Raw genomic sequence first — 27,901 nt, 5'->3', positions numbered from 1 at the left:
AATTAAAAAGGAAAATCAGAAAATATAATAATATTATAGGATGATTGAAATTATATAGATATGTTTGTATATAAGCAGAGAATAAAGTGAAACAATGAGAACTATTTGTAGGTTGAAATTCTGAAATATGCTTTTAAAATATGTTTCAGAGAGAAAAACTGGAAGAACACAAACTTCTGAAGCAAGTGGTAGGAGAATCGGCTATGAGAGAGGACATGACACAAGTTATAGAAATGCAAGAAGTAGCACAACAGGCTGGATCGATAGGAGGTGAAACTTAACCCTACCACACACCTGTTATAAGTAACGGGTTGTTTCAAACACAGAGCGCTTTTCCTCAATATTGCTGCCTCAGTGATTTACCCAAATAGCTTATGTGCCCTAACTGGCAATGGAGGTAAAATTATAGCCACAATAAGCCTAAAGATGGAAAAAATATTTTTTCCTTAAGGCATAATCCAACTAAGATACTGAAGAGGTCAGGAATCATGAGTGCAAACTGGTGTCCAAATCAAGAAATGTATTTGCTTAGGAGAGAATCTCCAAAAGTGTCATTTCTAAATTATAGAGATATTATTTTTCAATAATTGAGATGCATATACATTATATGCACATATATATCCTATACACAGGTATATGCTTACTAAAGTATCTATTAGAATCTCTAATTGTCATATGAGGAAAGAGCTTCAAGACATTAAAGTGACCTGATCAAGATTGTAAAGCCAAGTCATTAGTTCTCAGACCTTTGCAGAGGGAACAATCACTGGTGGGCTTTATTTTATTTTTTTTTTCTTGCTGAAAAATGTCTTGGTCCACATAGGAAGACCTTGAATCAATGCACATGGTTAAAGCATAAATGTCAACATTAAAAAAAAATGTTTCCCACATTAGTGTAATTATGAAAAACTTTGAGAAACAGAGTTACAGTGTTGATGGAATTAGAAATATGAAAGTTGTAATTCAGAGTCCAAATACACTGTTGTTGCAAGTCACCACATCCCCAGTTTTCTTTGCAGATGAGCCATTTCTCAGCCGTGTCTGCCTTATATTCAGTGTAACCATGGGGATGAACAGCAGTGTGAATGACTTCATTCTATATGAGTTAGCACGAGATGCATTAAGGGAGAAAGTAGTATTCGTGATCTTGCTTGTATACCTCACAACTCTGTTGGCGAGCTTCCTTATTGTGATGACCCTGAGACATAGCCAGACACTTGGGAACCCCACGTACTTCCTCCTTTTCTGTTTCTCCTTTGCTGATTCTTGTTTGTCAACAACCACTGCTCCTAGATTGATTGTAGATTCTATACCTGAAAAGAAATTCATCTCCTACAATGAATGCATGACCCAGATCTTTGCAAGTCACGTCTTTGGGTGCATGGAGATCTTGGTGCTCACTCTTATGTCCTTTGATCACTATGTGGTCATTTTAAGCCCCTGAGATTCACAACCATCATGATCCAGTGTGTCTGTGGTGCACTGGGTGGGGTCTTGTATCCATTCTTCAACACGGATCCTCTTGGCTCTGAAATTACCCTTCTGTGGGCCCAATGTTATCAGTCACTATCTCTGTGATATGCAGCCTTTGTTGAAACTTGCCTGCACCAACACTTATGTCATCAGTCTACTCATTGTGTTTAACAGCGGGGCCATGTGCATGGTGAGTTTCACAGTGCTGCTTACCTCCTATGTTTTCATCTTACTTCTCTGAGTAATCAGACTGCAGAAGGAAGAAGGAAAGCCCTCTCCACCTGCACCTCCCACAGTATTGTTATCATCTTGTGCTTTGAACCGTGTGTATTCACATACACTCGACCTCTATCTGTATTTCCAGTGGACAAGATGGTGGCTGTGTTTACACTACTGGGACACCCTAACTCAACCGTCTGATTTATACTCTGAGGAAAGCAGAAGTCAAAACTTCAATGAGAAAGTTATGGTGCAACAAACTCTGACTTGAGGTGGCAAAGAGCAGAAGAAGCCAATTGCTAGTTCTGTCACAGTTTAAATAAAATTGGACTGATAGAAAACACAAAATGTTCTCACTCCGATGTGGACAATGGAATCCTCTTCCAGTGGGAGCTTCGGGGGAGCAGGCAGACTGAGCACAGAACAAAGCCAACGTGACAGACCGTTAAACGCAGTCATATTTGTGAAAGCACAACCCTTTCCTGCGTGTCTGCTGTTTGCGTCGATAGTGCTGCTTTTTTGAAGCTTGTGAACCAGATCCTGTTGTCTCCATAGTTTGCTTTTTTGATTTTTATATTAATTTGCTTTGGATTTTTCTTTTTCATATTTCTTATTCAAGTTTAATAATTGAAGGGGAAGAGCATGAATTGCTTCAGGTAACATAGATACCCTCTCCATAAAAACCACACTTTAAATAAATCAAAAAGCAGCAAAAGATAGTTTTGTTGGCAGGTGGACAGCCATAAAAGCCAGGTCGTGTAATTTTATTTTGTTTCATTTTAAGTAAGCAAAGAGAAGATTTGAAAAAAAAGAGAGAGAGAGAGAGAGAGAGAGAAAAGATTTGGGGACATAAAGACAGGAAAGCAGCACTTGACAAGATACATTCATTAGATCAGATCGTTGCCTCGGAGGTTTATCATTTTCATCCATTGTTTCCAGACCCTCCTGGACCATCCTACCTCTTTGATTAAGGGGTACATCACAGTAGAGGAAGCTATTTCCCTTTATAAATCCTTAAGTTTTACTTTCACCTGTTCAAATTTTAACCAGTTCAAATACATTTGGAAATATATTTGGTGCCAAAAGCCTTCCAATTTTTTTCCTCTGGATAAATAAACATCTGCATCTCTCTCTTATGCTCCTATATTACTATGTGGATTTTCATATACATGTAATTAATTGAATAAGGCAATCCTGGATTATATATTATTCCTGCTCTGTAATCTGATCATTTAAACAAGTTTTCCCTTGTGTTATTTCATTTGACCTGCACATTTAATTTTTTTGCAAGGTAAGTGTGGCCATTTGGTTTGTCCTTTTCTAAGTACAAAGTCTGATTTGTGCTACAGGAGTTTTACCTAAGACAGGTGAGAACTAGAAAAGGATGTGACTAGATAGCCTCCCTCTCTAGCATTCATGCTACATATCATGTAAAATATTAAATACAAATCATCACATAGATTGCATCTTAGAAAAGAGAAATCCTGAGCCTTCAAAAAAGGATGATAATTGATACCTTAAATTTCTGTCCTGACTTCAAAATCAAGTTCTTTAAACTGCATGTTGGGGCTAATATCAAAGCAGAAAATAAACGCCTAAATAAATCATACTGAAGAGGAAGAAAGAAACAAAGACTAGATAAAGTCAGAACAAGAGAGAGGAGAGTGAGCAGACACGAGGGAAAGAAGAGTCAGGGGACAGGATACAGAAAGACATAGTGAGGGGAGGTGAGCAAAAAATGGAAGGGCCAGAAATTTGACCCAAGATTTCATCACAAAGTTCAGCTTCTTTCTCCCTGACCCACCACACCATCACTTTCCCCAAAACCAAGCCAGGAATGTGGTCATAAGAGAAAGGTTGTCAAGAGTCCTGAAAACCCAAGTGTGTAGAAAGTACAGTACTATCATGGACTTTGTCCCAGAAACATCACCATTGACCTAGAACTTCAAATGGGAGGATTCCCAGGATAGAAACTCCTGCCATGCTGGCCTCAATGCCATGGTGCAGTCATTGCCTCGTTTGTGAGCAGAGATGCTTGGGAAACTGTACTTTTACACGGAGGTCGGGGGGGCTTAGGAACACTAGACCACCGTGACCCTTCACTGGTGAAAATACCGCCCAGGAGCTCCTCTGTTTGTTAGAAGGCACCCTGAGCAAAGATTCTAAGGCAGAAATCTTAAGAAGACAATTGGAAGAATTTCAGACAGACTGAATCACTCACTTCTTTTCTGAGGACCAAATACATGACTTCCAATCAAGTGTATTTTTCGTATCTTCAACTTTAATTGACTTACATGGTGAATTATATGAAGTCTGAATAAAATACACAAACTACACTTCACTGAGATTTATCAATGCCTTCTACCACAAGAGGTTATGGGACGTAGGGAGTTTTGGGGAAAGAAACTCTGCACGTGGCCATACTTCTCAGGTGTCTCCCCAGAAGCCCTGGGTCAGAGAACAACAGTGTCTGTACTGGAGTAGACAGGAGGGTCATGTAAAATGCAGCAAATTTCTTAATTTGGTTCTTGCATACTTTATGGAGAAAACTATTTGTGTTCTGAGAAAGAAATGTTTATCAAGCCATCTCTCTTCCCACAATACCTGTTTTTGGAAAATCGTAAGTTTAAGTGTTTTCTTTTTACTACATTGGACATTAATTGTAACTCCCACAAAGGTTTACATTTCCTAAGGCAGGGCTTCAGCCTCAGGAGCTCCAAGTAAACTATTTCTCCCAGCCCAGTCCCAAAGGATATTCCATGGGCTACCTAGCTCAGACAGTCCAAGCGCAAAAGCAAACTTTGGGGCAATTAGCTAAACTCCAACCCATGTGACTTGATATGAGGAAAATGCTCCCTTCTGTGTAGGATTTCCTTAAGCCCATCTCTTCTAGAGGCATGGAAGCCTTTGAAGCCAGTTAAAGACTCAGATAAATGAAATGTGTGGCAGACTTGAGTCCTGGCCTCACCACTGCTTTGTGAATTTAAGCCAGTTTCTCACCCTCTTGAATTTCCTATTTTCTGTTTGTAAGAAACATATAGTAATAATCAATATTTATTTTATATTATTAATGTTCCATTCTTACATTTCTAATCTTATCTATGTTTTTAAAGCAATGTAGAGAGTAAGACAAGAAGGAAGGAAAATGAATGGAATTCTTGAATACTTGTCTTATGTATTTTTCTTTTTTTAAAGAGTATTTTATTTCATTTTATTTTACTGTTTTCCCTTAATTCAGAGGATTGAACCCAGGACCTCATGCACACCAAGCACACACTCTACCACTGGGTTATGCCCTGCCCCACTGACCGACCCCTGTTTTTTCTTTTTCTTTCTTTCTTTCTTTTTTTTTTTTTTTAAAGATATGTCCTTCCACTTGCAGGAAAGAGAATTAGATCTTTGCTTTTGGATGGTTACAAGCTATTCAAGCTGAGACAGATTACATTACAAAAGTGCTTTCTTACCCAGGAGACCATGTTACAACCCAGCACTCTGGTCTAAGGACCGCCTGCAAGGTGTGACATGGCCTTCAATGATGGTGAAGTGAGAGGTCCAGGGTATGTTTAGGTGGAAGGGGAGAGCTGGGGACAGAAACTAAGGCTGGAGGATGCTGTGGATGGATTGCACCATGCTCTGCACATTTGCTGCAGGGCTAATGGCAACTAGCAAGCCCAGGTGTCTCAGAGAAACATTGTAGACAAAGTAACATTCCAATGCCTGGCCTTTTTTGTTGCAAATGGACTGGAAGAATCTGAGGAAGGGTTTTTGGTGTGTCACTTAACGTATTTGAGCCTCAGCTTCCCCATCAATTAAATGTGAATATGAAGACTTACTTTTAAAAACTTTTTATAAATACTAAAATGTATAACATATGAAAAGAAAGAATGCCTGGCTCAGAGATAGTACAGAAAACATATTTATGTATTTTTATCAGTTCTCCTTAAAGATTGCAAATAGAGAAAGTGAAATAAATCACCCATGCCACACAGTTAATTAGCAACAGAACTGAGCCTGGAATCCAATTATTCTAACAAGTCTTATGAATCTAAGTGTTGTTAATTTTAATATGACATACACAGTGATTTTATAAAATTTCCCAGCTGGATACATAAAAACTGCCCTGGGAAGGGCTCCTGCATTACACTCCCCAGGCCCAGAGCCCTGAATGAACACCCGCCTTTGAGGGGATGGCTAAGCTGTTCGGTTCTGGGGGCAGAAAATGTTTCAAAGGGCAGTTTCAGAGGAGAGCACTGAGCTGGACAAAGGCAAGAAGGCGAGTCAGTGGTCTCTGGAAGTTCCTTCAATCTGAGTGAATTGACTCTGAGGGCATTAAAATTCACTGCAGACTGAATGATTAGATTCCAACTGGCATCCTGGTTCTGTTATATCAAGACCAGAACTTTACTGAATGCAGTTGATAATGGTTATTCCATCACAGAAACTGTGAAAATAGGGATAAATCACCACTGAGGTTTCTACTATCTTCAGTTTGTCCACCCTTGCCTCACATGTAGTCTCGGGATAAATTAGGGCCCTAATTTAAACTCTGTTCAATGAAAGTTGTAGCTTACTAAGGTGAGATTTCCAATGAATAATACAGACCCTCTGGCCAGATTAAACCCCCTCTAACATCCAAATTTGAGGTAGTAGACAATGTCATTGAAATAAGAAATATTTTCAGAATTAAAGTCAAATCACTAAAAACAAAATTTAATTTTGTAGGAGACAAAATTGAGAATAAAAATGAGAAAAATAGTAGATAGTAGATAGACAAAAAGTGCCTTTATTTTCTATTAGAACTTTTAGACCTTATATTCAGATTTAGATCTGGGGAAATTAACTAGAATACAGAGTTATTTTAAATACTCTGGTCTGTGTTATATCATAGCATGAATTGTAGTTTCATCAATGTCAAAATGCTAATAGAAGCAATAACTATATCACTTTGCCAAATTGAAATATTAGTGTGTTAATGTTAAAGATAGGCTTACATTTGAATATGGGAAGATATCTCACTTACTCATTTATTAAACAGATAATTACTGAGCTCCTATATCAGGCTGTTCTAGACACTAATTACTAATTTTACATCAATCAACAAATGAAAAAAATAATTCCTTGCTTCATAGCTTACATTACGTGACAGAAGGCAGACAAAAGTAATAATAATAAGTAAACAAAGTACATGGTATATTAGAAAGTGATGAGGTCTCTCAAAAAATAGGAGTAGTTGGGGAGGGGGCTTATGAAATCCAAGGGGCAAGTTACTATCTTTAAACACTTGAAATAGAGGACGTGATACAAGAACGCCTACAGCTGAGGTTCTGTGAATGCTCTAATCCCTTCCATTCCTGAGTCGTGATTTTTTTTCATCAGTCACTGAAATCCGCATCCTAAATATACAGGTTTTTCCATGTGAAATAGTTTGAGTAAGTTCCCATTTCTAATCTCTAAGATAGTTTTGTGTTCCCTGCACAAAGGTTTTCCAAAGCATCTACTGAGTGGCAAGAAGTGTGGGAGACAATTTCTCATTTCATTCTTTTTTGACATTTCAATTCCAAGTAAGCATAGAATTCAACTCTTTTCAATTTACATTTGAGGATGCTGAGCTGCCAGATCAGAGTTCATAAGTAATCTAAGGGGGAAAACATTATTTCCTGACCCTTATGTTAGTGCTTTTTACATTACATTGCTTTACCACCTGCCAAACAAGACTCACCCACATAGAGTATTTATCTAATAAGAAAACTTGTATTTTCAATCTTAACTTTAAATTTTTTCAAACATCAACATTTCATTTTTCATTAGCCACTATTATTCTGTTCCACACTTTCCTCATGGCATTTTTCACTTCCTTATTCCTGAATGTGTAAATCAAAGGATTGAGCAAGGGAGTTAGGATGGTGTAAAATATGGCTACTATTTTGTCAAAGGAGAAAGCAGATGGAGGTCGTGCATACACAAATATGCATGGGACAAAGAACAAAACCACAACAGCAATGTGAGATCCGCAGGTAGAGAGAGCTCTCTGCTGCCCTTCAGTACTACGGGTTCTCAGAGAGAGCAAGATGACCCCATAGGAGACGAGCAACAAGGAGAAGATAAGGATGCAGATGAACCCACTGTTGGCAACCACCAAAAGGCCAAAGATGTGAGTGTCAGTGCAGGCTAGCTCCAGTAATGGGTATAAGTCACACATGAAGTGATCGATGACATTGGGGCCACAGAAGGGCAGCTGGAAAGTGAAGAGAATTTGTATCGTGGAATGCAGGAAGCCCCCTGTCCAGGCTACCCCCATCAGAATGCCACAGAGCCTCTGGCTCATGATAGAAGAGTAGTGCAGCGGTTTGCAGATGGCCACATAGCGGTCATAGGCCATGGCCGTGAGGACAATCACCTCTGCTCCAGCAAAGAAGTGCTCAGCAAAGAGCTGGGTCATGCAGCCTTCAAAGGAGATGGTTTTCCTCTCAGAGAGAGAGTCCACGATCATCTTTGGGGCAATGGCGGAGGAGAAGCATGCATCCAAGACGGACAGAAAAGCCAAGAAGAAGTACATGGGGGAGCCCAGGAGTGCTGGGCTGCTACTGATGGTCACCACCATTAGCAAGTTGCCCCCGATAGTTGTGATGTAGCCAAACAAAAACACAACAAATATTATTTTCTGAATATTCGGATTCTGTGAAAGCCCCAGGAGGACAAACTCAGTTACAAAGCTTTGGTTTTGCATGATTTCCAAGAAAAGGGTGAAAGCTACTACAGTGAGCATGTAGAACCTACAATTATGAGAAAGAAAAAATCTGTCTTATACCGGTTTCTGGAATTATCACAGTCAATGAGTTTGTTCATCCATGTGAAAGATTATCTAATGTACTTGTGCTTCTCTTGTCACTGACAACAACAACAACAAAAGAAAGTTTTAAGGCAGCAGTGGGATGTCAGGAAGGATAGGGATGAATCATTAAATACTTTAAGATTGTCAGAGCTTCAGAATAGGGGAAGGATGGCAACCCAGTGCGGTAGGGGTGAGAAATGTATTTTTTTTATCTCAACTGTTAACTCTGATCACGTAGTAGTGGTTTCCTGGAGTGAACTGGGAGAAGGATTCTGAAATCACACCCAAGTTTTCTGGAAAGGAGGAAGGCAACTTATTAATCACAGCTGCCATGTGCTTGGAATGGGAGCGGGGATGACCTGCACGCCCTCCCTGACCAGGAAACGTCCTTACCTGCAAATAGAAGAAGAAATAGCACCCAGTTTAGGAGGTGCTTAGAAATCATGGCTATTCCCCCAATGACTTTTAAAAGTCTGAAGTGAATTGAGCCTTTAAGATTAATTAATCAATTCTTTATAAAAGAGAAAGATCAATGGGAAGTCACTCTGCCATAGACTAACACATCACAAGGATGCGTGCTTTGAGTTGGTTTTTTTCCCACTCATTGAAAACAAAAACAGAAGTTGATAAAAAAATAATAATACCTACTTATGAGTATTGTTATTATAACTAAGTTAAATAATGCAAGGAAGCATTTGTTCAGGGTCTGGTGGGTAAGAAACAGTCCATGTTAGGTCTTAGTACCTTATTTTACTGGTAGAAAATTCATGCCTTTTTAAAGAGATAAAAATCAAAGAAATAACAGGCGCTGGGTCTCAAATTTTAACCCGGACCCCTGGCTCCAACGTCCAAGTCCTTTCCACTGGATCTACAGGGAAAGAAGCAAACATTTTTTTCTAGCAAGAACTTTAGAACAGAGGTGGACTTTGTACGGTTACCGTCCACTTTAGAGGTGAAAACCTTCTGATTCCTTTGTTCACGTTTGAATGATGCCTCTTGATGAAGGACACTGAGTAAATGATGTAGAATCAGAAGGTAATGGTCCAATTACTTACAGACACAAACTGGCAACAACCACATAGGTAAGGAATATAAATTATATGGTAAATATAGTCGGAGCCTTGAGGCTTCAATTATTTGCTAATTATTTATACTATATGTCCCAGTCTGATCAAGTAAAGCTTGTCAAGATAAATGTGTTTCTCAAATTTCTATGACTATTGTAGGGAGGTTCGTATATAACCTTTCTGTTCATCTCACAGGATTATAATGAGGGTCAAATTGAAAAATGTGAAACTGTTGCTTTTGATAAAATGTCCATATCAGTTTAAGTTACTTTTCTCTCACTTAAAAATCCTGACACCTTACCTACAGAGACTTTTCCCATGAGTTATCCAGGTTATTACTCCAAATTTTGACTTCATTTTTCATAGCAAGACACATCTTTGAAGAATGATTGTGTCCTTACTTGTACACATAAGAGACATTCACCAAACGACATGTGTGTGTGTACAAATAGGCTAGTAAAAGAATAATTAGGCTTTCTGTAAAAATTAAAAAATAAGTTGTTTTTTATGAATGACAGCTAAAAAAATTGAAAATTTTAATAAAACTAACAAATATAGAAGTGTGTATAGCAATATCTGTTCATTTGTTTACTTTGAAATAACCATCTTCATTGTGTTTCCAGGGCACCAGACATTCCTAAACAGTGCTTGCATTCAAACTCCATATCCAGCTACAGACTGCCATCAAGAAAATGATATTATAAAACAAACCCTATGTTACAATAGTTACCAGCTTATCCTCAGATCAAAACAAGAGAGACGATGGAATGAAATGATGAAGAGCACCAGCTCCAGGTGCACAGAGACCTCGGTACAAATCCAGGCTCTTCTACTAAGGTATATTATGTGATGAGAAAAGTTACTTAAAATTCTCAAGGACTCAGATTCTATTCTGGAACTGGGTATAATAATAGTGCCTCCTGAGAGGGTCCTTGCAAAAATCAGATAAGGCTGTGCTCATAAAACCATTTATGCATTTAGATGCACTGGAGAAAATTATAAACAGTAAGAACAAGCCCCCAAAGCAATTGACACTGAGCGGAAATGAGAATGCTTTTATTCCTAATTTCTGCTTTACCATGCCAGGGCTGAAAAATATCTTTACTCATTTTTGACTTATTCACAAATATAAAATATTTTATTGGTCAGAATGCATAAATGGTATTGTTTAAATCGGCAACATTTTTGAATATCTTTAATAATCTCTGAAATAAATGATTGTGGCCTTCAGACCCTCATGTGTCCACCTCTTTTTCAGGCAGCTTCACTTTACAAATAAAATCAAATAGAATGAAGGGTGGAAATGAAAACCAAGATTCTATTAGTCTAACAGTTAAACGATTCTTAGGCTCTCTACTTCCTTACTTGGGGAGTTTCTCAGAGAAACACTATTTTAGAATCAAAATGCTCATTAAATATAAACAAATCAAGCCTCTCTTTTTTTTCAGATAAGAGAAATTTCTAACATTGTTGTTAAAGCTTTGACAATGGAGAGTATGGTGTCCTCAGAGTTTATGATCACAAGGGTTTTGATTTGGAATAATTTAAAAGGTAATTATCCTAAAAGCATTTTGTTGTCCTGGATTGAATCCCAGAACAGAAAAGGGACAGTAGTGGAAAGATTATTAAAATATGAATAAAATCTGGTGTTTCATTAAGAGTAATATATCAATGTTCATGTCTTAGTTTTCATAAATATACTCCTGGTAATGCTGGGTGATGATTATGAGGGGAAAATAACTGAGGAGGCGAAACCAGAACCCTCTATAATATCTTACAACTTTTCTATTAATCTAAAATTACTCCCAAATAAAAAGCTAATTTAAAATAATATCATAATTGTTCAGTTCCTGATACCAAAAATGTAGTGATTATGTGTCACTGAAGAAGCCACAAAGCCTCTGAGTCCTCGCTCATAAAATAAGAATAGGCAAGTAACGCTCGTTCAGGCTGCTGGCCCCTGAGAGTCAAACAAGACGCTTCTTACGAACGTGCTTTGCAATGTACAATTTGAGTGGAAGATGTGAAATGTTGATATAGGCATGATTTTACAGTGATGTTTATACACACAAAGTGAGCTGGAGAATTGAATCTGTCATACGAAAAAAGTATGTTTCTAAATCATATTTTTAATTATATCAAACCTAAATTGTAATGAAACTGCTTCATTTATTTAATCTTATTAGGAAATGTTTTAGCAGTTATTTTCAGAATCATAAACATGTTTATATTCCTTATACTAGTAGCCTTAACCCTAAAAATTGTTCTAAAAGTGAAATGAGGTGGTGTAAGTTTTTTAGTGAAGGATGATGTCATTTATAATAGTAAAAATTCAGAAATATCTAAAATGTTGAATGATAAAATGTTTATGTAAATCAGTCTACTACAAACTAGTAGCAAAATATGCTATGAGTAAGACACTAGTAATAAAAGGACAAAGATGGTGAGACATTTTTATGTGCTAAATGAGAAAAACAACAAAAACATTGTGATAACCCTGCTCAGACATTTTAATATAATTTTAAAATCAAGAAGGAAACATGTAAAAATGGTAGGGATTTTTAAATTTTCAAAAGATATTTTGGTATAATTATAAAAAATTTAACATGAAAAATCAAGTTTAAAACCCACAGCACCGTAATTTTCATGATCTAAATATTTGTTCAGAAAAAGGTGAGGTTTGAGGGTAATTTTATTATCCACCCAGGGCAATTAATTTGCATAGGTGGAACCAACATGCTAACGTAGCACGGAGTCTAATACTAAAAGGGCTTACCTTCTGTAAACCATCCACAGTTAGCCGTGCCGTGGGCCCAGCCCTCCCATCCTCTGTACTCACTCTGATACCAGTTTTCACTTCATATACTCCTACGTGGAACAGCTTGTTCTGTTTATACCTCTCATTGAAGACCCCATGGTCTTTCCTTTCTTGATAGTGATATTCTTTAAATGCTGGAGCTGCACAGGAGATCCCTCAGGTCCCCTCAAACCAGAAACTGTGGGCTCTGGGCCATGTCTTGGATCTGTGACCCTGGAAATTTTGCCTCCTGACTCTTACCACTGCTCACTGTTTCCTTCCCATTTGTTTCAGCAACAACCCTATTGCAGCATCGATCATTCTGAAAATGATAGAGAAATTCCTCTTTCAACTTTGAAGTTGATATATTATGTGATATACATAGTAATTGTACTATTACATAGTACTATGTTGTATGTTACATAGTAATTGTACAGTATTACATGGTAAGTATAATATTCAAAATTGTATGAGAAATTAGTAGTACAGTTGTCATCATAAGCAGTGTTTTTTCATTATATTTTAACTTTAAATGAATAGATTTAAAACTCCATTCTGATTACTCTCCCTGATAAATTCCTTAAACCTCTGTATTTCTGATCCAGGATTATTATTTACTTCATAAAAGATTTATTCTTATTCTGTCTAGCTAAGCATATTCCTTTCCTTCAGAGTCTGAGAAATATGTTCTCTTTAGATTTCAGACCCTTTCTCTCCCCTCAGTATTGCTCTGCTGATTTATCTAAATGTCTCAACTTTTATACTCTTACTATTTCTGGAATTTGGAAAAAAACTATCTGTCTAGATTTCCACCTGCGTCCTTCCTGATGGATGCCTGAGCCTTCTTTCCATCTGTTGTCTTAGTGACTTAGCTCATTTCAGGAGAGACAAAACCATGACAACTAGCACTAAAGCAGTTCAAAACTTCACCCGTTTAAATAGCCTGAACGGTTCTGAAGCAGAAGTCAAACGCTATTTGTGACATCAAGTGCACGTAGGGAAAATTAAACGGGCAAATTTAAAATCAGAAGACTACACTCTGGGACTTGAGTAAGACACTCTCTCTTACCTTTCATGTCCTTCCCTGGGCCACTTTTAGCAGTTTTTTGTGGGAATATTAAGTGCTATATTGCACATCAATAAGTCTAAATGGTAAACAGCACTTGAGTTACATTGCTTCTACGATGATATTATTTATATAGCCTCAAAAATTCCACTTTTTAATCTAAAACACCAAGACAAAGGACCGTGTTAGAGGATGAAGGATAAATGAGAATATATAAAGTAACAAAAATGCGCTGTTGACTACCTATGACACAACGGTTCATTTGCTGCATTTCATAGTTATCTGGGTTTAATTTGAAGATGAAAAACTGAAGATAGGTCTAATTTTTAGACTTGAAAAGGTACTCCTAGCCCTCCAAAAAATGTTTGCATTCAAATAGCTGCTAATTATTGAGCACTTAAATTGCATCAAGTGTTGTCCAGTTAACTCCATATGTATTGTTTCCAAATCCTTTGGCCTTGTTAACATATAATCTCCATTAAAAAATGACCCTTCTGAGCGCAAACAAATCTGTATAGCTGGCCCACATGCGCACAGTTACATGACAGACCCTAGCTTGCCTTAAACCTGGAAGCCTGCATCACGATACCCGTACTGTCAAGTACTACGTCCCAATTTAAAATCCTTTCTGAATATGCAAAAATGTGAATTATAAATCTCACCATGTCCCTGCTCCTTGAGAATTCTGGTAATGACAGTCTCTTACTCTCTACAGGAAAGCCCAACCGCTAGCTGGCCAAACCATGCAGTAGAGGTCCAGGTTTTACTTCTGCGACTAAGAGCGGGAGGAAGGGCAACGCTGGCAGATGAGGTGGAGAATTTTCCCTGCTGCTTCTCAGCACTGTCTTCAACATGGTCTCCAGGAAAAAATGAATAAAGAAGCAAAAGTTTCCTCCTTGACTTCTAATTGGAATTTAAAGAAATTCCCCAAGAGGTCATAAGCCTGCAGAATTGCCTCTCAGTTCCCCTCAGGGCTTGGAAATTTCCCATCATTACATTTTTCCAAGATGCAGTCTGTGGTTTGACTTGTTCAAGTGTTTGTAAACTTTTTATGCTCCCAATCAATCAGAGATTTTTTTCTTTTTTCTTTTTTCACTTCTCCTGGTCTTCTATTTGAAGATGCCTTCACTTACCTTCATATTCAGAAACAGAAAACTGTGTAAACTGGGACTGAATATAGTGCCTTAGCAGAACTGGGGTGAAATTCCTGTGTACTTATTAAGTGAAAAAGATGAATTCTGGGATGAGGCACAGCATCAGTCCACAAAGACATGTTCTGTTTGAGGATGAGAGCAGCAGTCCATGCTTATTAAAGAATAACAGCTAAATACATTTTGCACATAAAAAATAAAAGCAATTGAGATATAAAATAGAGGATAGAAAAGAGACATAATGAACACTAAATAGGCCAAAGAAATCAGCAAAAATTGATCACCACCTTCAGGACAGGTAGACAGTGGGATCCAAACTGGTTCCCATCATCATCACAAGCATATTTTGGAAATGTCCACTCCCATTTGCTACTTCAAAATCTAGATGTGGGATAAGGAAGAGAAAAAACAATTGCTGAAGTAGTTAAGATAAACAGTTAAAAAATTGAAACTGAGGACAATAGAAATGGAGAGGAGAAGAAAGAACTAAAAGCTACTTAAGAGGCATAGATAGCAGTTTGGGGTCAACATTAATAATAATAAGCAATGTGACTAAAAAGCATATTACAAAAGTCATGGATCAGTATGAGATATTGTGATTTATTGATGGCGATTTAGAATCACAGGTAGAGAGGAGCTACTTATGTATTTGTTTATTGTCCAGTCAGAGCACAGAAAGATACTCCCTGGGGCCCAAGCATCTCTCTTCCTGTTCAATTCCAGACTCCATCTCTTCTTGTTCTCTTTAGAAACTTAGACTAATGCCTCTGAAGTTCTTTAATACCATATACTTAATGGTGTTTTACATCATAACTAATAATGCTGCATCATTTATCGATTTGCCCATAAATACTGCCTTCCAATTACTCTCTCAACAACATTCCCTTGTTAGTGGGCACAAATACAAATCAAGGACCAGACAATATGAATGATAATGCATTTCCCAGTCATGTTATATTGACTGTAATTTCATAGAAGAAGTATACAGTTACTCATCTTCCAACCGTGTCTTCTCTTGAACGCCTTAAGCCATAATGACTGCCTCCCTAAAAGGTGATACATTTCAGCACAGATGACATCCCTGCCTCGCACACACCACCACCAGCAAGCAGGGCAGATGAAAGGCCTGACTGCAGGCGAAGAAAAGCGGTCCCACTCACTCTAATTATACCCCTCCTCACACATGGTTTAGACCCCACGCAGGCGAGCACCGTGCCACCGCATGGAGGCAAGAGAGGACATTAATCAGAAGGACAAGCTCTCCTCATGGAGCAAAAGTTGTAAAAGCCCCTACAAGAGTAAGGCACAGCCACCTCTGCAGAACTGACTGGCACATGACGTAGAGCCTGTGGAAGGGCTGGGGTGACCTGGGTGTCAGCAGGAAAGATGCACAGGATATAAGATGCTCACCCGGACTACTATAAATAGTAGCACTGCAGTCAGACCATGGACAGGTGAGGGCTGAGAAGGGCCCAGACACCTGGCCCAATCCATGGGTCAGCAGGGGACTGCTTCGAGACCAGATCCTTGAATGTGTCCTGTGTCACCAAAAGTCAGCCTGTAAGCACCAGTCTAGTAATCAACTTAACTTAGTACAGTATTATCAAAGAAATAATGTACCAGTTTTTGGAAACCATTTACTGCTAGACTGCTCTCCTGGAACCAAGGTTCTGGACACATGGTCAGAGATAACTTTCTAGGTGCAGAATCCAGTAACTGGGGAGTGTCTGGTGGGCCCCAGGGGCAAGATAGAGCATCAGAGAGCATCCAGAAGGGGAAAACAGAGATGCGGCCTGCCCAGTCTAATCTAGGATAGACTGCCCCACTAGAAGGCAATTCTGAGTCCCAGACACTGGAAGAAAACTTGGAAAAATTTGCAGAAGACACTTCCAGAAGTGGAGTAAAGAACAGTATCCCTGCTTGTCCTGGTCCAAGGGTGGTACTGTCTGAAATATTGGTTCTTCACAGTTACAAATACAAAGAGAGTTAGCCATGAGGATGACTGGGAGAAAGTGTACCATGATGGTAGATAGTCTGTGTAAAGGACCTACAGCAAGAACATACCTGGCCAGTAAGAAGAACAGAATGGTGTCAGGCTAATCAGGAGTCAGTGAGGGGCTGGTCATAAGCGAGGAGTGTAGAGAGATAAAAGGGCAGCCAGATATGTCTGATTTTTAGTAATTGTAAGGAATTTAGCTTTTACCCTGAATGACATGGAGAGTGTTTTCAGAATACTGTGTAGAAGTGTGATAGGATCTGACTTATGTGTCTGAAGGATAATTCTGAGGCTGTGTTGAGGATAGAGTATTAGAGAAAGAATGCCAAAATAAAAGGGAGAATAGATGTGAGAGAATTGCAATAATTGTATTGTGAAATACAATAGTGGCTTGGAACAAAATAATAGATCTAAAAGTGATTAGAAGTGATTTAAATTGGAGTGTATATTGAAGATTAAGCCAACAGGATTTCCTGACAGACTGAATATGGGCTTGAAAAAGAGATGAATGTGCCATCAGCTGAGACAGAGAATCTGTGAGTGGAGTAGGTTTGGAGATGGGGGAAGACTCGGGGCACAGATTTGGTGTATTCAGCTAAGAAATCTATTATGACTATTCAGGAGGAAATACCATGGAGGAAGAAACAGCATGGACTTCCTCAGCCTCAGGAAGGAAGTCTCAGCTGGAGGTAACAATCTGGGAATCGTGGTCATGTAAAGACAACGTGCCAAGGAAGGCTGGGGGAAGTGATGCTGATGGAGTCTGTAAGGTAAGTGAGCGATGACAATTACATTTCATGACACAGAGGGCCTTGCTGACATTGAGAAGAGCTTTTTTTGTAAGTGTTGATAATTGAAGTGTGACTGAATGTGTTTAAAGAGAGTGGAAGGACAGAAATTGGAGACAGGTGTTATAGAATCTCTTGCTACAAAGAGGAGAGAATGACATGAAGTAGTAGCTGATAAATGAAAAGGAGTCAATGGAAGATTTAATGTTAAAGATGAACAGAATCACAGATTGCTTCCTTGATGATGTAAAATGACACAGTAAAAAGAGAAATGTAGATAAAACAAGGGATATAGAAGCTATTTTTAGACTAATGTCTTCATGTAAACAAGAAGGAAATGAGGTCCGGTGTATAATAAAGATGTTGGTTGCCTTTGGATAGGAGCACATACAATGAACGCATTTTTAAGAGTAGGTAGGAAGGTAGCATATAACTGAATGGGTGCTGGAAGACTGGAAGATATAACTGGAAGAGTCTGAGGAAGTTCTCTTTGATGGCTTAAAATTTTATGAGTGAAATAGTAAGTCAGTTTATTTAATATCACCTAATAAGTTGGATGTTGGTGGTTGTTTTTTAGGCCAATACTCTCCTTCAAATTAAAGTGCAAACATTATTCCTATTTGCAATGTCTTTTTATTACAAATAGTATTGAATTGTTCAGTTCTGATACAGAGATTATATGATTTACAGTCTAATATTAGCCACAGCAAGTTCCCCTAAAAAAGCAGTAAGACCAGTATTTATTTCAAAACCAAAGTGTTAAAGAAACAAACAAAATACAGTCATTGGCTGCTAATATGTTTATTGAGTAAAGCTACTTCATGTGAAGAAATTAGGCAGACCTTTAAAACAGATAAGAGGAGAAATTTGTGAACTCTAATTGACAGATAATAATTTCAGCACGAACAGTCAGAATGGCTCAACTATGTAATGGAAAATGTAAATTCTGCACATACTTGTGATGCTGGAGAATTACCAAAAAGGTTACAATTATTTAATGTTAGGGATCTCATTATGACCCTTCCAGTTCTTTAATTCTTTAATTAAAATAGGAAAAATGATCATCATAAGGTTCTTACAGAGATCAAAGTTTTCACACTGTCAGGGGCTTCAACTTCTTCTCTGACATGAAGCAGGGTGAAGAATTACAAAGTGAATGGGGGAATTTAATTTTAAGATGCTGTAAGCAGGCAGTAAACATTATGTTCTGTCATTGACATGCCGAGAGTTAGATGGAAGCTCTGCGAAGATGCTTGATGCCAAACTGCTGAGTCATCTTTGAGCTCATAAAGGATTTGATGTTTAATTATTACTCTATCAGAGGTGCTCTCATGCTCAGATACTTTCTGAACCTGAGGGTTAAAAAACAATTGATTCCTTGTGCACCTTTCACATCTCACATGTGCCACATTCCGTCTTGTCCACTGTGCACTGATCTCCTTCACCTTCTTCACTTCCGGTTGGTTCCTACCTTGCGGTCTCTGCACAAGCTTTTCTCTACTGCCTGGAGCGCTCTTCCCACAACTGCTTAAGGATGGTTCTATCTCATCTTTCAGGACCTAGTTTAGGAATAACCTCTCAGAGAAGCCTCCTGTCCACCCAACTAGAGCTATCCAGTCACCCTGCACCACTCCGTTACAGCTATCTGGAAACCATTTGTCTCTCTCTGACTTTATTTTCATTTCTGTATGTGGTCTCCTGGTCTAGAATGTAAGCCCCAAGTTAAAAGGGAAACACTGTCTTATTCATCCCTGTGTATCCCGACCCTAGAAGAGTATCTGACACCTCACACAAACTCCACGAATACTCTTCAGTAAGTAAATGAACCTCATAGTTCTCAAAAATAGCTGGTGATAATTAACATGAAATCCCTATTGTAATACATATTTAGTGTTTTAAACTAAAAATACTGGTTTAAATGTTGTGCTTGTATGAAATACTGTAACTGATGTTGCCATTATTGTCATCATATGTCATAGATGGTTTAAAATAAGAAAACTACAACAGAATGCTAATTTATGCTAAGACATTAGACTTCCCATCTGCCTAGTTAAGGGACGCAGTTTAAAAAAGCATCAGTGTCTTTCAGTGACAGGCAAAGCAAGATCTGAGAGAAAATAAACATCCTTTGTATTTAGAGACCCAACTCTAAGTGGTAACAGCAAGTGCTACCAGAGAGTAGGTTCTTGTCTCATAGCAGAAAGAATTCAGACAAGATGCAAAGGTCAAGAAAGAAAAGTGAAGATTTATTAAGCAGTAGTAAGCTCTCAAGGCGACAGTGGGCAGACAAGTAAGTAGCTGGGCTGAGTCTCTTTGGCAAGCTGGTTATACAGGGTGTAAAATAAATGGGTGGAATAGTCACTGGGGAGAGAGGAATTTGGGGTGTTATTCCCTAGTTTTCTTCCCAGGTCCACCTTCCTGAGGAGAGAAGGGGGTTTTGTCCTTGTTTTTTAGTCTTAGTTGGAAGTGTCATGGCATCGGCACCTGATGGGTACTTCTTATCTGCAAGGCTCATTTTATTGTAATGAGGACTTAATGTGCAAAATGCCATTCAGATGCCAGAGACTCTCACATTTTCACACCTTTCTTTTTCTACCTCCAAGACACTTACCACCCCAAAATGTTTGATTTCTTATTAGAGCATTGGTTCCCGCTTTTCTTTGTCTGGTGAAGCATCCCATTATTTACAAGATGTATAATTTCCTGCCATTTGGCCCTTGCCCCTGTTTCTCTGCTTACATTTACTTATCATAGTTTAAAAAAATCAAGGCTATAGGATTAACTTTTTTCTCATAAAGAATATACATATAGACAGATATTTTGAAATATATTGACTCCAGCATGAGTCATTCTTATTCTGCTTCTCTAAAGGAAGAAAAATGGTAGAGGAGATATTTGGTAGAATTGTCTTCCATATTAAATAGTAAATTACTAATCTGAGATTGTACTTGCTTTCAAAAGTTTCCAAAAAGGACATTCAGAAGCATGCAAACTAGATAACTCTAGCTCCTATATTGTTTGTATTATTTGTTCTGTCCTACTTTTTACCCCCCAAAATTTTGAATTTGCAAATATCAAAAAAAAAGCTAAGCTACTTTTAAATTTATATTTATTCAATAATATTTATTAAGCACCTACTAGGTGACTGGCAATATTCTACCCAAGCATGAACAAATAAACGTAATTCCTGACCTTACAGGAATTACAACCTTGTGGGGAAAACAGAGAAAATAAAAGTCAATAAATAACTTTTAATTCTAGTTTGTTGATATTCAAGATATAACCAGATGAAGAGTTAAGAGAATAACTGAGGGGAAAGACTAGAGAAAGTCATAAGGAAAGACTTGTCTAAAAAGGTGGGAGTTCAACTGAAAGTGGAAAAAATGAGATTTACACAGGCAAGTGAAAACCCTAGAAATGAGCATTCCAGCAGCAAGCTGAGTAAGAAAAACAAGCTGAGTTAAGAAATGCTTGAATTATTTAAAAGACAAGAAAAAAAGGAGAGGGAGAATGACCGAGAGAGCGGCCAGAACCTTGTAAGAAAAGGAATGGGTCACAAGATGTCCTGGAGATGTAGGCAGTAACATGATCTTAACCTGACTCGCATGATTAAAAAATGCCATTGGCTGCTGAGTCCGCAAAGGATTGGAATGAATGGGGATGGTAAGAATGCATTGTTTTTATAGAAAAGAATTCTTATAAGTTAGTAACTGCACAAGGTCCCTTGCTTCATCCAGTTTTCTAATGGAGTTTTTCATCTCCGTGTTCCTTAAGGTGTAGACCAAGGGATTTAACATGGGTGCAACAATGGTAAAGGTCACAGCCATTGCCTTGTCTACGGAGGAAGTGACGACAGGTCTCACGTACAAGAAAACGCACAGCACAGAGAACAAGATGACCACCATGAGGTGGGAGCCACAGGTGGAGAAATCTCTATGCTGCCCCTGAGAACCGCAGGACTTCAGGGAGCAGAGGATGGCCACACAGAACATGATGAAGATAAGAAGAATGGCCACACGCATCATCCCCCTGTTGAGGCTGACCAAGAGGCCCAGGATGTCGGTGTCCATTCAGGCCAGTTTCAACAATGGGAACAAATCACACATAAAGCGGTCTATGATACGGGGACCAGAGAAGGGTGTTTGATACAGGAAGAGAAGCTGCATAACTGTGTGGGTAAATCCCTCTCATGGCCCCTGCCAGCAAAAGGAAGCACACCCGAGGCCTTACGATGGTCACGTAGTGCAGGGACTTAAGAGATGGCCACGTAGGGGTTACAGGCCACCACAGTGCAAAGAATAATCCCCACTCCACCAAAGAAGTGGTCAACAAAGAGCTGGACCACACAGCCTTCCAGAAAGGTGGTCGTGCTCTCAGAGAGGGAGTCCACAATCATCCTGGGGGCACTGAGAGGAGGGTAGGTGGCATCCATGAGGGACAAGGAGATAAGGTAAAAATACGCAGGTGATCTCAGACTCTGACTTGCGAGGATGGTTACCACAATGAGGGGTTTCCCAAAATGGTGGAAGCGTACATGATTAGAAACTCAGCAGAGAGTATTTTCTTAGCTCTAGATTCTTTGTAATGCCCAAAGGAATGGACTCAGTCACTTCAGTCAGAAAACATTGCTGGGATTCTCCATTTATAGTGGGCTGATGTAAGCTTATCTGTTTGAGCTGGAAAATCTACAAAGAATTTTATTTTTAATTAGCAAATATTGAGTGTGTTGAACAATTTCTGCATGCTGTCCCATATTTTTTTGTCCTCTCTTTTTATCTGGACATCAATACAGCAACCAGCTGTTAACAATTATATCCTGACAACAGCTTGATCCTACCAGTCCCCCCCAACCCTGCACATTCTTTTGAAGTGTCTCTCTTGCTTTCCTTCATGACACTTGCTGCTTGAGACAGAAGACTTTGCTTCATCATTCTTGTGCACACACACACCTGGCAATATGGAGAATTAATATACCTTAAGGAAACCCTAGATCATTAGTAGACAGAAGCCAGTGGATAAATGGTAACCAACTTAACACAATCTTAGATTCACTCTCCTTCCTTCCTGGCTTCACTGTTCCCCCTTCACTGCTTCCATTCAGTTTTCCAGAATGAATCACCTACACGCAAGCCCTTCTCCCAGCCACTGTGTTTTAGGAACCCCTAAGCTAGGAAGCTGACCTTAGTTTATCACTAAACACACCTAATAACCAAGAACATGGACGATTTCATCTCATCTATTTCAATTATTCCATTTACTGTTTGAACACCTAGAATGTGCTAGTTGAAGAGCTTGCAAGACAAATAGGTCATATTCGAAGGACTCGTCCCCTATGAAGAACTATATTCATTCCATCTACTTTTCTTCTTCTCAATTTGGAATATTATTACCAACTGTTAATATTCAATCAATCCTTACTCTGTTCAGGCACTAGATTATCCTATGAGAGCTTTTCTTCATTTTAGAGATGATACTGATTCAAAAAGGAGAGAGAAAAATGACACAAAGTTCCCATAGCTAGTAAATACTGAAGCCAAATTCAAGGCCAGCTTTTTCAGAATCAAAATCAATACCAATGACAAGCGATACTGCTCCTCTTATGATGATGTTGAGTGTTCAGTATGGAAGAGATACTGATCATTCAATAATTTCAATATCATAACAATCCAATGAGATAAACGCATGCTTCCTGTGCTTATTTCATTAAACAATTATACAATGAAATTCAGTGTCTAATCCAATGATAATTCTACATTAAAGAACCTGTTTTATATAAAAACATAATCCAATCTTGAAGCTACAAGTTATACATTTTAACTAAGCTTTCAAGTTTCTAACTGTTTTCCGGATAGGCTGATGGAAGAAAAACATCTTAAATCTCTTTCTCTGCTCCAAGAAGACCCAGAACCAACTTGGTCAACACTATCCCTGCAGATGAGCCTGCAGTATAAATCATTCCTTTCACCTTTTTCTTGTGAAGGGGCAAAGGATTCTAAATAATAATAAAAATATCAATACAAAGGATTCTCTTACTTTGCACTCACTATATATCAACAAGGTACTTGGTCTGCTATTTGCATGATTACATTTATTTTCATATCACATAAGATGAGTACTATCTCAGACCTCATCTTGGGGATGAGGAAACTGAGACTTGGAGACATTAAGCATTTCATCTAAAAAGGGTGGGAATTACATATCCAAGTAATTTCATTTTGAAATAAAAGTCCTTCACTGTTACACTGTATCACTGAAGAAGAGAACAGCAGCTTCAATTGGCTAAATACAATTGTTAGTAGAGTTGAATGATGTGGTAAAGGAACTACTTTATAAGCCGACTTCTCTTTATTGGGGTACTTAAGCAGGAGCTGTCTGTCACTTGGTGGGAATATAGTAGAAACCATTGCTTTAAATAAAGATGTAAACTACATGATCTCTAAGACCCTTCTAAACACCCAAAGACCCAATCTTAGATTCATCCCTGTTACTAAACAAAGCATACATTTTCCAGGCACTCTTTGAAAATTTACAATGTGGATTAACTTTAACCTCTCCCATATTCAGCCAAAGAAATTTAAAAAAAATGTGAATACCCTAATGAAGTAGAAGGGACACATTCTTGGAAACTGGGATATTTTAAAATATAAATTTTATGTTAGTTTTAATTCCTCATATGGATGCTTATGAATAACTAATTTATTCTCTTTCCAAAAATTTGGAATGCTGTGCTGTGTACATAGCAGTCATTTAATTAAATTTAGGTAAATTCTTGAAATTGAATTCATCTAAAGAAACCTGCATAGAACCATGTGGCCCAGGCAAACCAGTGCCAGCCTCTGTCTCCAGAATCGAGTGAGTGACATTGTCAGACCTGGGCACCAATCCTCTGACAGTCAGGCTCACATATCCAATTTCCCATCTTCCATCTTCACCATTTTCATTCCTAGACATGGTTTAGCCAAAACCAAGAGCTGGACCATCCCTCGACTCCCACTTCAGTGTTGAATCGCTGCCTTCAGATCCTCTTTGTGATGTTGTCTATTTCTTTCCACTGTTCCTGTGAAATATCATTGCTCAAAAGACTGCTCATATAATGAAGGGGGGAATTAACACTTTTTAAATTGTCTAATTGTCACCTAGACTGTACATATTTCTCCTTTAATAGCATGTCTATTAATGCAAAAGATTCAAGGCAGTGCTCTCTCCCTAAAGAGGGAGACAGACTAGCACTCCTGAAACAAGGCCCGCACAGAATAAGTTCCAGAGGGGAAATACCAGTGCGATCTACGGATTTGAAAAAAGAAAAATGAGCTAGTCCTTGACATGAGCATTTAGACAATTATAAATTTAGAAACTGAACAAGAAGGGTGACAGTATGAGCAAGGCAGGAAGATAAAAGCGGAAAACATGGTGTACATAGTCAAAATTTAAGGACTTTTGACATCAGAAAACCTGGGTTTCCATATGGCCCTTCCAGAGATGTTATTAACTAGAAGTTGTATATTTTCTCTAAACCTCAACTGCTCTTTTCAGAGTTGTTGCATTAAACATTTTAAGTTCCTAGCATTATAGTTTAAATTTTAATATTCAACTTTCAAACATCAAAATGTAATGGAAATGTGAACTTATATTAGTTTACATATTTATTAAGTAGTATAATATCCTGGCATATTTTGTGTGTCTCATAAAACTTAGTCACTTTCACTCCTATTAATCCCAGGTGTCTTGAGTAGATGCACTGGCCAGACTGGAGATCAGTTGGAAATTAGTAAGAGCTATAATCTTAAAGAGACCTATGTAAATTCTTGATTTTTCACACTAGAGTTAGTTCTTTTGTTCTAAGTGTCTATAATATGTCAGACAAACTCTCTTGGCATCAGTTTCATCCTCTGTAAAATGGGAAACTAACATCACGTACCCCACAGGGTTGTTGTAAAGACTAAATGATTTTATAAATGCAAAGGGCTTAGATCAGCTTCCTTACTTCTTTTCCCAGCATGAGGAGAATGCTACTGACCACAAATTATTTTAAAACAGATCACCTGACTTTGGACCGTGTGTTTACATCTGTATCTATTAAATGCTCCATTTGCCAGCAGGATATCAGCCTAATGACTCCAAAACACTTGGTAGCATGTAGGTTTTTGAACTGCCTCTCAAAGAAAAACCTTCCAAAATTGTTTTCTAAAACACAGTTGTAACCAAAAGTAGAAGAGTTCAAATAAAAATAATTTATGAAAGTAAAACATGGCCTAAGAAAAGTAGTTTATATAGGTAAATAGAGTGACAAAAATTTAAAGTCAAAAAACCTCTCCCAACCATAAGCGCTCATTCTCCTCCGACGCCTTATTGACAACTTAGTAAATGCTCCTTAGAGGTGTATTTGTATGGCGGTATACATGTAGTCATGTACGTGCTTTACTCTATGTAAAAGTTCTTAAAATATAATAATACATTTGAAATTCTAACTACATTTTTTATGGGCACCATATGTCAATGTTTATTATTTTCCTTTATTTTAATTGCTACATCTTATTCCACATTATAGTTATAACATAATTCCTTTAACAAGTCCATTTTTGCTTAAAATTTATTTTATTTCTAATGTTTTGCCTTATACACAGGGCTATAATGAGCATCACTTACAGAAATCACTACCAGCTGGGTTGAACACTTGGAGAAATCTATGTCAACACCAAGTCAAAAACTATGCATATGTTTAAATAGATTCTGTAACACTGCTCTCAAAATACTGAAGCATCTTTTGTTCCCATAAATAGTATACTGAAGGGTAATTTTCCCCACAGCCTTACCAACAGTACATATTATCAGACTTTGATATATTAAGAAGAGAAGATGAGGTGAAAAATAGTCTCATTTTTATTTGCATTCATTCTATCATACATTGATGGATTTTCATTGATCACACAAACAATGAATATTGGTCTCCAGATAAAATTATATTAACTGCAATGCAGTGTGGGGGCTGGGCCGCGGGCGGCGGAGCGCGGAGGCGAGGCCGTGCTCGGCGTGGCTGGAGGGCGGCGAGCGGCGGCGGGCGGCGAGCGGCGGCGGGCGGGCCGCAAGTCCGGCGCGGCATCGCGGCGCGGCGGCCGCCCCGAGTGTGCGGAGCCGGGCGCCCGACCGCCGGCCCGGAAGCCGGGGGCTCGGGGGACACCGGGCCTGACGCGCCGCCTCTCGGCTCTGCCAGCAGGTCCGGGGAGCGCAGTCCTCGCCCCGCCGCCGCCGCCGCCGCCCGCCCCGGGCCCCGGGCCCCGGGCCCGGCCTCCTGCGCCCCGCCGCGCTCCGACCTGCAGCGGCTGCGGCGAGCCCGGGGCGAGCCCGGGGCGGCCGGAGGATGGACTCCGCCATCGCGGAGGAAGGCCTGGACGCCTGATCGGCCCGCTCGCCCGCCTGGGTCTTACCCGGTGCTGTGGGGCCGCCTCAGCCAACGCGTCTGTGGTAGCAGTGCCTACGCGGCCAGTTGGCGGGGACTGGCTGTCCCAGGAGCAGGGGCGCACGTGAGTGGGTGGTGGCCGCCGCGAGGGACCCAGAGAGAAGGCGTCGGTCCGTGGCTGCCCTTGAAGTGGGGGGACACCTTGAGCGCTGGCAGGACGGAGGTGACCCAGCTTCGGCTGTTGGGGAGGGCGGCCACTGCAGCACCTCGGGGCCACCCCGGCCCCCAGGCCGTCCCTGGAGAGGGCTGCTTCCTGACACACGTGTGCAGCTTGACCCCCAGAGCCCTAGCCCAGCGACCTTTGGTGAATGGTGGGCCAGGAGGCTGCGAGACGGCCCGACACCCATGCCAGGGCTGGTGTTGGTGGGTGGGGAGGGTGCAGTCTGGAAGAAACCTGCTTGAGCTGTCCCAGGGCCTGTGCCTCCATGTGGAGGATGGAGGGCCCAGCCCGTCTGCACCAAGGCCTTTGAGCTCTGTGTCCAGAGCCTTATCCCCAGGGCATCCTGCTATCTTCTGTCAGCTGACCGCCTTCAGGACGGGACTCTGGAACATCAGAGCCCTTGAGCCAGATGCCAAGGGGAGGCTTCAAGAGCTCAGAGATGACCACCACCACCTGCCTGAGGCTCCCGGCCAGCTGCAGCTTAAAGAGATGCCATGGGGTCCGACTGCCCTCTCTCAGGCCTCCGGTTCCTCCAGCGATGAGTCTGCAGTGACCAGTGCTGCAGGGTTTACCTCACACATGTGAGGGTGTGAGAGATCTGTGTCCCCAGGGGTGAGCCAGGACGCGCGGGGACTGGGGGCCACGGCCTTGCGCTGCCAGGGACAAATGCCCCAGGAACCCTCGATGTGGCCACAGAAATGCTCGTCAGACCTGAGTGGACCCGGCAGGGTAGGAGGGTGCCCGGCCCCCTCTACCCCTTCCCCCGCCAAGCTGAGGCAAAGGCTAGGGCTGGCTCCCTAGTCGGGGGAGGAGGGAGCTCAGGTTCAGGAGAGGAGAGTGGCTATTTTTATCTCTACCCAGACTGCGTGTTCTCTCCACAGAGCTGCTTTCTGAT

The 27,901-nt window shown here is 39.8% G+C and overlaps 2 protein-coding genes and 1 pseudogene across 2 annotated transcripts; 1 reads left to right on the top strand and 2 right to left on the bottom strand.

Moving 5' to 3' along the window:
* Window positions 1–276: 276 nt before the first annotated feature.
* LOC105106797 (olfactory receptor 4C11) lies at window positions 277–25,862 on the top strand. Its single transcript, XM_064480301.1, is given in 11 exon segments — window positions 277–1,430; window positions 1,433–1,475; window positions 1,477–1,703; window positions 1,706–1,855; window positions 1,858–2,348; window positions 10,215–10,428; window positions 11,040–11,142; window positions 12,683–12,834; window positions 14,170–14,265; window positions 17,223–17,371; window positions 21,164–25,862. Coding segments are annotated over 5 exon segments (1,092 nt in total). The 5' UTR covers window positions 277–859; the 3' UTR covers window positions 1,959–2,348; window positions 10,215–10,428; window positions 11,040–11,142; window positions 12,683–12,834; window positions 14,170–14,265; window positions 17,223–17,371; window positions 21,164–25,862.
* On the bottom strand, window positions 7,397–8,419 carry LOC105102020 (olfactory receptor 4C15). The gene has a single exon (XM_010995283.3). The coding sequence runs from the start codon at window positions 8,417–8,419 to the stop codon at window positions 7,487–7,489; it is 933 nt and encodes a 310-aa protein (XP_010993585.2). The 3' UTR covers window positions 7,397–7,486.
* Window positions 21,093–24,340, bottom strand: LOC135319518 (olfactory receptor 4C6-like; annotated as a pseudogene).
* Window positions 25,863–27,901: the final 2,039 nt, after the last annotated feature.

This window comes from Camelus dromedarius, chromosome 28 (genome assembly GCF_036321535.1).
Source record: "Camelus dromedarius isolate mCamDro1 chromosome 28, mCamDro1.pat, whole genome shotgun sequence".
Lineage (NCBI taxonomy): Eukaryota > Metazoa > Chordata > Mammalia > Artiodactyla > Camelidae > Camelus > Camelus dromedarius.
Note: the sequence above shows the minus strand (reverse complement) of the source record. Positions and strands in the feature narration are given on the sequence as shown.